The 13749-nt window shown below is 32.5% G+C and overlaps 1 protein-coding gene across 1 annotated transcript in view; it reads right to left on the minus strand.

Annotated features, from left to right (window-relative positions):
- Positions 1 to 13749, minus strand: part of Thsd7b (thrombospondin type 1 domain containing 7B) — a 719928-nt gene that overhangs the window by 215729 nt on the left and 490450 nt on the right. The window contains exon 14 of the mRNA XM_090343132.1: positions 4466 to 4644. Within this exon, the coding sequence (XP_090199258.1) occupies positions 4466 to 4644 (179 nt within the window). The remainder of the gene's footprint in view (positions 1 to 4465; positions 4645 to 13749) is intronic.

Here is a 13749-nt window from a genome sequence, read left to right on the forward strand (position 1 = left end):
TTTTATTCAGACTGTGCACACAATATCTAAGAACTTGTAAAAATACAACTTAGATTCATAAGAATCCTTAGGCTTTTACTATGTGAAGAATTCATAAAGGGAAATGCAGGTTCAGTAACACTTTAATGCTCTCACATTTCCTCTACTAATCGCAGCATTTCAAAATACAAAATATAACAAAAACATGCAAAGTGTTAGTGTACCTAAGCCTCTCAATACATTACATACTGTAAAAATTAAAGTATATTATATATTTTATTAGTTATAGCAGAGTCTAGGACATCAGCCAACCGACCCAATAATCCAATAAACTGTACAAAGCACCGATGTACCAATAAATCAACCAAAGTGGGCACAGACCAAATGTCTAGGATCACAAGTATACTTAGAAAGTTACTCAAAGTTTGGGACGCTTAGGAATTTCTAGAAAAAGGAATGTCACTTCTACTGGTTCGGATTTAAAAACTAGGATGACTTTTAATTAGAGATTTTAAATGTTGGGATTTTTTTTTGTCGGTACTGGACTTGAGCTCAGGGCCTGAGCACTGTCCTTGGACTTTCTCAAGGCTCTAGCACTCTACCACTTGAGCCTCAGCACCACTTCCGACTTGCTCCTATGTATATGGTACCGAGGAATAGAACCGGGGTCTTCGGGCAAGCACTATACCACTAGGCCAAACTCCCAGGCCCAAAAGTTGGTTTTACTAACAGATTCAGGACAATTTATGAGCTTGTGTACCTAATACTACCATTTCCATTTATATTCTTGTGTTGCACTTCGATGCGGTTCCAAGTGCCAAAGACTGTTCATGAAAAATCATCAAAGACTATTTGAGCAATAACAACGTGGTGGTGCTTATTTCCTTTCTGCTAAATGAGTTCCGGAATTTGAGAACTCAAATGAAGAATTAGACCATAAGGGACAGCTTTGAAAAGTATCTGCTGATTTTGATGCAAACAGATACCCACTCACCCACAGAGAAGAGTGCTTTTCCAATGAGATAGCCAACCAATGTAAGTTGACAACCTACAAAGACAGTACTAGAATATGGACATGTTGCAAATATAGAAAGATTGTATGTAGAGACAGACTCATGTTTACATAAACACTGACACACAAGAAATTCAGAACTCTTTTAAGGAATAATTGAAACAAATAATAGAAGTGGGGGAGTATTTCCTAAATAATGACAATTTTTCAGAACCCATTATTGTCAGGTCAACTAAGAAGATACAAATTATCTCAGAACCTATATATAATATTACAAACACACACATATTCAAACACACACAATGATTCTATTTTAAAATCATTCAATTTTAATTTTATATATTAAGTCACCACTGATACTTCTCCACACATATGCTCACATAGATAGGTAGCTAGTTTGCTTTATAAATGGAAGTGGACTTGGCCTAAAGTAAGTTTCCTTCAAACTTAGTATTTTTTCACAAGAACAGTTTCCTTGCCATTCACTGACATGGATAAGAGAGAAGCCTTATTACAATAAGCAATAATACAATGATCAATTAATTCATGTTAAAATATAATGTATGGAGAAAAGGGAATTCTAAAGCATTACTTCTGGGAAAGTAAAATAAAACAACCTATGAAAAATTACATAGTGTTTTCTCCATAAACTAAAAGTAGACTACTATAGGAGCTATTTGAGTTTGCAATTCTTTGTGTATTTACTCAAAAGAACTGAAATGCATATATTAGCGTAATGGCTATATTTCCTGTTCATTGGAGTGTTATTCACAGGAGCTAAGCTACAGTATCAGACATTCTATACACGATTCTATGGCAATGAAGAAAAATAAAGTGGACATAAACAATGGGATAATATTTTGTCTTTCAAAAGAAATTCAGTCACTTATAAGAATTTGAATGGAGCTGAAGAATGTTATATTAAGATAAATAATCCAGATATAGAAACACAAGCAGTATTGGCTCTCACTTACAATGGACTCTAAAACAATGAGTTCTCCATACAGTAGAATGGTCTTACCATAGGGTGGAAGGAAGTAGTAAAAGAGAGGTGATGGACAAAGGTCACAAAGCAAGATGCTTAACTTTGGTTTTTATTTGAGGTCTATCATGCAGGGCAGTTAATATAAGTGAATCACAGGAGTGCTAAAAAGTAAAAATTAAACATGCCCACCATGATAAGGGTTTTTGAAGTGATATATATAGGTACATACATATTAATTTGTTGATTATATTATGTATATTGTATTTGTAATTCATAGTATCATGTATAATCCATAAATATGTACAACTGTATTTTATTAATTTACAAAAATGCAGTTTAGAACTATACACATTAAAGATTAGAGTGATGATCTCAATTCAGCATTAATGCAATATTCCCAAACATGCTGAATATCTAAAACTTATCTCCATTAACATAACTTTTATTCTAAATTCTATTTATAATGCAATCACAGAATAACCAAGCACTCTTGGAAAACTACAATTATCTTAATGAATAGAAAACTAATAAGCATTGTTGGAAACTTGCCCTGCAGATAGGCCTCATTTTAATTAATTTTCACTTTTTGAACTCATCGAAATTATTCTTCAGCATGGGTTTAATTCCCAATTTCTGCAATTTCTTTAGTTTATGAGTACTATATGTCAATTAAGGACTCAGAGTAAAGTTCCTTTAAGTAACAGCAGGCACTCAAGTCCCATCCCCTGTCCATCACCTGAAATTTCATAGACCTATTCTGTACACACTACTACATACACTAAGCCCAGCACTTCTGTTCTATAGATTTTATACACTGAGTCTGGGCTGAAATGAAGTCTTTTCATTCCTTTAATAATTCCTTGTTAATAAAATTAGAATGTTAAAATTAGTTTTTGCTATGACTGTTAGAAAGACTTTGATTTCAATGGTGGATTCAAAAATGACATAAGAATGATCCCCAATTATTATAAGCCTGAATGAATCTTCTCCATTTTAAATTCCTGATAAATTCCCTAGGGATAGTCAAGTTCTATTGATGTAGAATATTCACCCGCAAATCCTCACCCTGACCATGATTCCTATATTATTCTTTCCTTTGTATGGTTTGCCCAGAATAACTCTTCTCTGATGATTTCTTCCTTTATTTTATTAATCATGTGTTAGTCATGACTTCTCCAAACTCCAGTATTTGGGGGATTTTCAATCTTCTACATTATATCTTCAAAAGATTTGTTTCTTCAGGGAAGACTGTATGTTATTACTTTATAATAACCTTAAAAAATTTAGAGTAGAAGAGTGTGGCCTGTTGTAGAACTTAAATATTTCTTGGTGAAATGAAATTCCCTCATTTTCAGTGACATATGTATTTTATAAAAACTAGAAAGCAGCTACTGATATTGGCTTTGAACTGAAATATGAGATTTAAGTCCAAGCAATGCTACATATACAAAATGTAAATTAAGAATAGATGTATTGTGCTACCTTACCATCAATATCTTATAAGAATGGCATGATAAAATGGAAATTAATATGACAGAATTAGTACTAGAAGCGTTTGTAATTATTCTCTTAAAAGCTCACCAGACACAAAGAATCTACATACTCATATGAGACATACTTCTTTTTTCAAAGAAAAGAACTTATAACAGATCCATCTTATTCAACTTATTAAAAAATACAGAAGCTGAAATGTCAGTTCTAATTTAGTAACCAATTGTAACCATTGGTGAAATTCACATTCTTTATTATTATTATCATTATTATCTAAATTTTCAACTTATTGTAGGTAAAGCAAATTGTAATACTGTAATCAATTTTACTCAGAATGTCAATTTTACTAAACATTATGTGGAAATGTATCCATCAGAGTTTTATTTATTAAAATATATATAACTTTTTGGGAAATACATAGAGAAATAGGCAATGGAGTCTTATGAAGGTATCAAAGAATCAGTCCAGATTGTAAAAACAATTAGAAGAAATGAGTAAAATAAAATAGAACACTAATTTTGAAACTAATAGATAAAACCACAAATTTTTCTCATAAAATTTGATTAATAATCTTTCAATCTTATTAGCTATATTAAAATACAAGTATATTTTTATAATCTCAATTATCCCAAGATAAATCAATTGCATATAATTTTGCAAATTAATTTATTGTTAAGGACACCTTAAATTTCCTACTGAAAATTCTATTATTTTCATATTTGCCATGGTTAAGCTTCTCCAAATCATGAAAACTTCTTGTAATAAGACTGAAACTTCCATGAGTAACAGGGTCTGGGAAGGAAGGAAATGGGGACCATGACATAAGAGTATCAATATATGTGAAGTAATGTACCTTCTATCTGGTGAATATAATGTAACCCTTCTATTAATTACAATAAATATATATAAAAAGAATTTTGAAAAAAACTGAAACTTCATATTCAAATGGAAATAATTAGGGTGTTTGGGGGTTTTGTTTATTATTTCATGCACTTTACCTGATTCTTGAGATCCAGTTTGGGACATGGTCGACCTCTGTTGTAAGGTTTCTCTTTTAGCCATTTGGATCTAATTCTCACTCCAATCCCACAAGATGAACTGCAAGGACCCCAGCTGGACCAGTCACTTAACTTGCAATCAAATGGGCAGGGGATGTTACACTCTTCTTCTATATAACCTGAAAGAAAAACCTTCCAGTGAAAGGAAGAATTCCATTCAAAAATGTATTGATCAAATTCACTTTTCATTTCCACCATCTCAGTTCAATTTCTCAACAATATGCCTACAGTGGCTTCAATACTCATACAAAAAGCAAAGTTTTAAGAACTATATAAACAAAATAATATCTGAAATTGTGCTGTTCTGGTTACACCATAAGGACTGTGACATGGAAGAACTAGGAAGGCATGTCATTAGTTCTAGTTTCTGATAAGCAGCAAGGAAGCTATTTAGTAGAATAGTACAGTATTAAAAGGTGTACAATGAATGATACATTGTAGTGGAGACAAGAGAAAGGAGTTAGAGTACAGCTTCAAAACTTCTAGTTTTCCCCTGTCTTGCTATTTGGGGTGATCACATTGTTTTTTCTATCAATCCTACTTGTCAGTGCCAGATAGCTGTTTCCACTGTCCATTGTTTCTTGAACACTGTAACACCTGCTAGACCACCCTTAATTCTATGTGCAGTAACGCCAACTTCAATATGTATGAAACTGAGGCCATCAATTTCTTCCTAAATTTTAATACTTTATTTTTCATCTGAATTCAAATCAAAATAATTTTATTGTTGTTCTTATGGTCCCTTCTTGTATATTCCCTTGCACATGAGTATATTAGTAACTGAGAGTGTGATTCCATATCATTCCCACAATTAGGTTTTAATATATGATAAAGTTGAAGAAAATAAAATACAATTATTTTGAAAATTCAATTATCTAACTCAGTTAATCCAAAAAGAGATAATGCTGGGTTTGCTTGCTCGAATCAGATGGAAAAACTCAAAAGAAGGTCTAGGCCCCGAAAGAAAGAATGACCTGAAGTTAATTCTGCCCAAAAAGTAAGGAAATTGAGCAATAGTCTCAACTTTGTCTACACATTCATTATAGCTTCATTAGTCCATTAGACAGATAATGCAGAGAAGATGTCATGCTTGGATTCCTGATTCATAGAAAAATTGACACAATAAGGATTATTCTGAGCCCTCAAAATCACTTTTAATCTGCTACATGAAAATTAAAAATTAAGAAATCTTTCAAAATAACAACCTGTAGCCAAGCAATAATGATTCATGCCTGTAAAGCTAGTTACCCAATAGTTATCTAAGAATCATAGTTCCAAGACAACCTGAGCAGGAAAGTCTATAAGACTTTCCTGGAAATAGTTCAAATGTTAGAGTGCCAGTCTTGAGGGAAAAAGCCAATAGAGAGCATGAAGCCTTATTGGTCAAGCCCTAGAACAGTGAAATAAATAAATAAATAAATACTAAATAACTAATCACTAATGCTGTCTTAGACCCTCTCTTATAATTCTGCACATACATCAGCAGATATAAATTCTTTTTTGCTGTAAAACTAAACTGTTTATGAATACAACACATCTTGATCAATGTTTCCTCCTCAACATTCTCAACTCTCTTTTATCCACTCCTTCCCTTACTTTTCTTAGTTTGTGGTACATACAATGAACTCTTTCTTTCCTTCCTGTAAGCTCTTTCTATATCTGCCTCAGAAAAATACAATCTTCTCTCCAGTAGCTTCTTTTCACTTTTAAGTTCCAAATTTTCTCCTTTAGTATCTATCAACTATTCTGAGAACAAAAAATATTTGAAAAATGATTTTTTAAGTTTGCATCAGTGCTTCTCTTTAAAATCTATACTGCTTCTCCATTGACTTGAAAATGTAACAGCAGCCTTCAGGTTTATAGTTTATGTTTTTAGTATAAAATAATGACAAAAAAACAGCTTCTCCATGAAAAGCTCTAAGTGATAGTTTTCATCTTCATTTATAAAATAAACTCCATTGTCCCAAATTTATCACAGACGGAGATCTCAATTATGCACTAGGAGCTACCTCTAACCTGGTTCCTTATGGCTTTTCCTCTCCTCATCTTCTTCACCTTTTTCATACAGTATTTTATTTCCCTTGCCAGGTTAGCTTCCCTAGTTTGTTAATTGAAACATTCTTGTCTACATAGTTGACTCCTTGTCCTGGTGTCTTTCTGCAATGTATGCTAACACCTCAGACCATGGCTATGTTTATCTGTGTTTAAAGCAGGATTACCAATGTACTGTCTATCACAGCCTAAATTATTTTGCTGCCTGTTAATTCATCTAAATTTTCTTCTTATTCATTCTATACAAGTGTTTTCAAATCTGCTCTGCTTGCTAGACTTTCAAGACCTCGCCTCTCCAATCTTGGAAACAATAAAAGGAAATTTACCAGAAAACTTTTAATTTCCTGTGTGTTTGCATATTTGCATTGTCCACTTTTTCCTTGTTTGAAAAAACACACCTTTTCTGTATAAGGTACATTTCTTTTTCTTTCCACCTGACACATTCTTGGTGTTTTAGAATGGTTTCATCAATTTTACACACTGTGTCTCTACTGTCTCTCTTCTGTCTTCATCTTTCCCCCCTTCCTTCCTCCTTTTCCTTTGCCTTCATTTTATATTTATGTCTATTTTAATTTAATATTAGAATTAAAGGGGCCAGAGTTTGGCCTAGTGGTAGAGTGCTTGCCTAGCATGCACAAAGATCCATGTTCAATTCCTTAGTACCATATACATAGAAAAGTTGGAAGTGGTGCTGTGGCTCAAATGTTAGAGCTCTAGCACTGAGAAAGCCCAAGGACAGTGCTCAGACCCTGAGCTAAGTCCCAGGACTGTCAAAAAAAGCACACATATATGTGTTATCTCTAAATACTTTGGAGGACTTCATCAAAATTATTGCACAATAAAAGTTACATAAAGGATTAAAAAATGGTAAATAATAGAATTTTACAGAGAAGCTGAGTCACAAAATTATTTAATTGATTATCAAATGGAAAGAGCCAAATAATATCAGGTGTTTTATAGTATGTATGTTACAAATACTCAAATATGAAATTCCACAACACTTCATATTAATACATGTTAAGTATTTGGGTATCTGTCTATAGATTATTTAGAGCAGGCTTTAGATATCCTTATGATATTTAAATTTTTAAGCTATACTTTTATATTGAAATATTTGATTAGAAAATCTTGAAATATATGGTTTTATCATGATAAGAAATAAACTCGGAGGATGTTCATGAAAGCAAAGGTTATAAATTCAATATGTATAAAATAATTTGAAACTCAACAGGACCAAGTAAAACGGACATTTATTTATTCAAGAAAATTTCCATGTAGATACACCTCAAGGGAAATGCCATAATTGAGAACTATTAATAATTGCATATGCCTATTGCAATCTCATAATTGAAAAGATATGTTTTACCCTCATATTTAATACCTACTTTCCATTTGGGGCAACAGAATATGATGAAATGTAAGTATAAGGTTAATGTGCCAGGTGAGAAATTCAATTTCTAATTATAGAAACTTCACTAATGGCTTAAAACTGATTTTCTTGAAATATGCCACAGAAAGTATCTCTGTCTAGAAAATGCTGGGTAATGTTCATAAGGACATATAATTAGTATTTCTATTAAAAATTGGAGAATAGTTACGTTACTGGATATATTGTTAAATTACTGTTTATCTGGAGAAAAACTTGCTCGGACCACTTTTTGTCATAGGTTGCACACATACGAAATTACATAGGAAGCAGTCATTGAAAAGTAATATATAAATATGTGTGTATTTATTGGTATCTACATGTATAGAGAGAGAATATACTAGCCAACCATATTCCACATATCGTAGTTGTTCAGAAATTGCTTACTATGGACAAAGATGGACTGAATATGATCCATTAATAGTATCTGTATATATTAGAAACAGAAATATGTATTTAAAGATCATTCAAATAAAATTAAAACCCTGAGACTGAGAAGGGCAAGATTTTCAATCCATAACTAATCCAAAACACTGCCTCTTTAAAATCAGCAAAAGTACATCAGTATAAGAACATTTTTCTTAATTTGATACTCTCTTTACTACAACTACTTCCTGTAAACTTAGCTGTGCATTTCTTTTGTATCTCTGTCATTCAAACATTTTTTCTCTGTTATATTTGTTCTGAAGGTCGGGAAAGAAGAAAATATTAATGCTTTTGAGCTAGATAGAGTAACCTACATTAATTCCCTTACTAATCCTTTCTACTACGTAAAGTAAGTGCGAATACCTCCCTAGACAAAACTAGACTTACTGACCATGTTCTCAAAGAATTAAAACACATTACTAGAAGTAAAATATACATTTATTTACTTAAAATAAGGAAGAGAAGGGGAAGACAAGATAATTTGGAGGGGTCAGGAGAGAGAAAGTAGGAGAAAAACATGAGAAGATGTATCAGTGTTCAAGAATGTATAGTTATCCCGACAATAAAAAGCAATTAAAAAAAGTAAAATTGTTTGTCTGTTCATTTGTTTTAAGCCAGTCATTGGGCTTGAACTAGGGACCTGGGCACTAGCCTTGACCTCTGTTTTATAGGCTAGAAATCTACCACTTTGAGAAATAGCAGCACTTCCAGTTTTTGAATGGTTAACTGGAGATAGGAGTCTCAAGGTGCTGGTTTTGAATCATGGTCGTTAAATCTCAGCCTCCTGAGTGCCTAGGATTACAGGCATGAGCCAGAAGCACCAGGATTGAAATTTTAAAAAAAAATGCTAAATAACCTATAACCTGGGAGAATAATGTCAGGTAAAATGAGATCATATCTTTCCTTCTTACCATTTAAGGATTTGGTTTCTATTCATTATACATTTTATTACTATTAGCATATGCTATGCTATTTATCAAAAGTGTAGCATGCAAAAAAAAATCAAATTTTTATGAGTCAGGTACTGGATGCTGGAGGGGATGTGGCCATGAGGGATCACTACTACACTGTTGGTGGGAGTGCAAACTCGTTCAACCACTATGGAAGCATTAGGGCAGTGCCTCAAAAGGTTAAACATAGAGCTCCCCTATGACCCAGCAATTCCACTACTTGGCATTTACCCAATCATCCAGAAACTAGGGCATACTAAATCCACTACCACAACAATGTTCATTGCAGCATTATTCACCATAGCAAAAATATGGGACCAACCTAGATGTCCCTCAGTTGATGAGTGGATCAACAAGATGTGGTATTTGTATACAATGTAATTCTATGCTGCTGTCAGAAAAAAAGACATCACCCCATTTGTTAGGAAATGGAAAGACTTAGAAAAAATCATATTAAGTGAAGTAAGCCAGACTCAAAGAACTTAGGCTCAATGGTTTCCCTCATTTGTCATAATCAGTAGAAACCTTGGGCTCTACTAGCAGAGATCTCCAATAGAGCAAAACCTTGATACATAAGGCCATTTAGTATGAAGCTAATTGAAAGGACCTCCAGGATATTGAAACCAAAGCCATATAATGAATGATTGTTGTCCTTAATGTACTATGTTATCTCTCATCTCTTTTGCTGTCCCTTGGTTATCTCATGTTGTTACAGTATCTCACTTTGTTATCTGATATTTGGATATATTTGGATTTATTTGTATTTGGTTATTTGAAATTGGATAGGGAAGGGGGGAAAAACAAGACTGGGGGGAGGTGGAGGGGAGGGTAATGGGGACCAAGACATGTGAAAGGGTATCAATATATGTGAACTAATGCACCTTCTATCTGGCAAATATCATGTAACCCTTTTATTAATCACAATAAAAAATAAAAAAAAGAGTAGCTCATGGCTACTAGTCCTCAGATCTCAGTTTCCTGAGATCAAAGCCAGACAAGGAAAGGAAGTTGGTTTGACTCTTACTTTCACCAAAAAGTTAGAAGTAGAACTCTGGCTCAAATGATCAATTGGAAGAACATCAACCTTGATGAACACTAAGGAACGTGAGTTCAAGTGTCAGTACTGGCACAAAACTAAAACTGTTTATGAGTTCTGTTGTTTGAGAGCCATGATGGGAAATACCAATCCAGAAAAATGCTAAAATATTTTATCAAGACTTCACATGTTCCTGGATTGATATAATTGATATGATTATTTATAGATGATGATCAATGGCCAACTATAAATTTAATGTAAAAACAATAAAAAATCCCAGTGTTATCCTTTATAGAAATAGAAAAGGCACTATTAGAATTAATTTATAAATGCAATAAGATTATAATAGACTAGGGAATCTTGAGCAAAAACAATGCTGCAGATATTGTAATACTATGTCTTAAAATATGTTCTAAAGCCATGGTAACAAAAACAGCTTGTTACACAAATACACACACACACACACACACACACACACACACACACAGAAGCATGTGCCCACACTCGACCAATGAAACTGATGTGAATACCAGAATTAAGCTTACACCTCATGAGCCAACTAAATTTTTATAAAAATTCCAAAACATTCATTAGAGAAAGGATAGACTCTTTGAAAGACAATGCTGAGAGTGCCAAATCTAAATGTCTGACTGCTGTTTTTCATCTTGTACCAATATTAATTCCAAATGGATCAAAGACTTTAATGTAAGACTTGACATCTTGAAATTGCTATGGAAACGTGCAGGGAAAACACTACAGAAACTTTTTCTAAAGAAGTCTCAGAAGCTCATTTATATATCTGACAGTGTTCTCATAACTAGAATATAAAAGGTGCTTAGAAAACTAATCCTTCAAAGAATCAATAATTTAATGAAATGAATGTGCAAAAATTGTAAACGGATACTTCTCAGAAGAAAGTACCAATCGCCAATCAAACATAGGAAATTGCTTAATATGATTTGCTCTAAAAGGAAGCGCTAATCAAAACAATACTGAAATTCTCTTATTGGGCTCACAATTGCAATAAAGAAGATGAAAACAAATGCTAGTGAGGATGAAGGGGGACTTTAGTACACTGTTCTTGGGAATGGACTTTAGTGCAACCACCTGGAAGATAGTAAGGAGATTCCTCAAAGAATTTATCTTGAGATACCACTCCTGAATATTTATCTAAAACATGAAAGTCAGACTATATGAGGGCCACCTGCACATCCTTGTCCATTGCAACATTTTTCATAATGTGTCCTCCAACTGAAAAAATGGATGAAGTATTTATTTGGGTTTTATATAGAAATGGAATGTCATTCATTTATTAGAAATAATTATAATTTATTAGGAATAATTATATCATAGCATATATATGGAAATGGGTAAATCTGGGAAAATTATATTGAGTGAAGCAAGCCTGATTCAAAAAATATATTTTGTGCTTTCTCTGCTACCTTAGATCTAAAATACAAATACATATATATGCTGTGTAAATATCTAAATGTATATATGTATATATAAAATGTCCAAATTACCAAAGAATGGTGTATGCATGAGTAAAACTCAATGGTGTAATCCCACGGAACAACTAAAAGACAATTTAGCAAAACAAAAAAAGTTGATCATACTTAACCATCATGGAAATGCAAATCAAATCTATACTGTAGATATGGTCAGATTGTCTATCACAAAGAAAACAAAACCAACAGATGTCTTCAAGGATACTGGAAAAATTCACACTGTTGGTGGGAATACAATTTGTCAAGCCACTGTGGAATTTAAAGTAGGTGTTTCTCAAAGCAAAAAACAAAAAAACAAAACCCTAAACATATAACTACTGTTTGATTTAGCTACTAATACTACTACCAATACTACTATATTACTATACAGGTACTCCTATACAGAGGAATAAAAATCAATATGCTATAGATGATACATATTCATGCCCATATTTACTGTGACACTATTCATAACACTTAATGAATCAATACAAAGGGCCCCCAATAGATGAATGAATAAACTAATGTGAAAGTAAGTTATAAAATAGAGTTAAATCATAATTTTCAGTAAACTAGACAATTCTGGAGATGATTTTGTTAAGTGAAATAAGCTGGACTCAGAAAGAAAAATATTGTAAGTGATTTTGTAATGTGGAAATTTAGAAAAAATAAAGATAAGACAAAGTAGAAATGAAACTATTAGGAAAGAAGGGACCCAAAGAAAAGCAGAATGAGAGAAGGTATTTATGTATGTGTGATCAATAAGTATATACAAAATGTCACAATGAAATCAATTTCATACATCTAATATTTAATATCAATTGATGGTATTATATTGCAAATACTAAAGGATCTCATTTATACCCAGGGATTGATATGTGGAATGATAACTGTTATGGAATTTACACAAATTTCAGCTCAATTTGTCAAAAGTAGAAAAGATTCTCAAATACAGAATTGATTATCAAGGAAAAAAATGTTACATGCTTACAAATAATTTTGTTTAGGTATGGAATCAATGCTTCCCTTGGAAAAATTAATAAGTTGGAAGTGTTCTGATAAATGAGAAAAGCCTGACATACAATCACATGCTTGAACTACATGATAAAATTTATATATACTATGAATGGATTCCTGCTTCTATTGCCTCCATTTTCTATTTTTCTTGAGAAAAATAATTCATTATAGAGATGCAGATGTTGCACTAATTGCTTATACTTGGATGAATTGTATAAGTAACTCTCTTAATGTTACTTTAATATAATGACTAAAATAACTGATCTTTTAAATTGAATCATCCCTACAATTTAATCATGATGATATCTCCAGTTGTTCATATTAGACTGAGTGTCAGCATTCACTTCCTTTGTAAGTTTCCTTCAGGCAAAGAAAGACATGTTTGTTTCTTTTTCTTAAAAAAAGTACTGAGGCTATTTAGGACAAGTGGAGAACTTGACACAGAACTGTCAACTATTCGTTAGGGTTGTGCATATCAAAGAGGTTTCTCTCATTATTGCAAATAGCAAAAAAAAAAGTAGTCAAATAATCAATTTGTCATGTTAAACTATAAAGACAGACAAATTGTTGACAAGCCAATATTACTAAGTAATTTCTAGAATGTGGCTTTTAGTCCTATATGAAGTCTAAGTATCATACTTTCTTTCCTTTAGAGCAGTATCTTGCCTTTAGCATAGTATTCCTGAAAATATCATATTCTGCTCCTAGAATGTAGTATGATTCCACCTTCCTGCCTCTTGAAGTTAGATGTGATTGTATAGTTAGCTTTGTACAAAGACCTGTGAATAGAAGTGAAAGATGTTGCCTCTAAAAGAAAGGGTAGGTACAAA

Source organism: Megascapheus bottae, chromosome 12, assembly GCF_031878675.1.
Source record: "Megascapheus bottae isolate mThoBot1 chromosome 12, mThoBot2.hap1, whole genome shotgun sequence".
Lineage (NCBI taxonomy): Eukaryota > Metazoa > Chordata > Mammalia > Rodentia > Geomyidae > Megascapheus > Megascapheus bottae.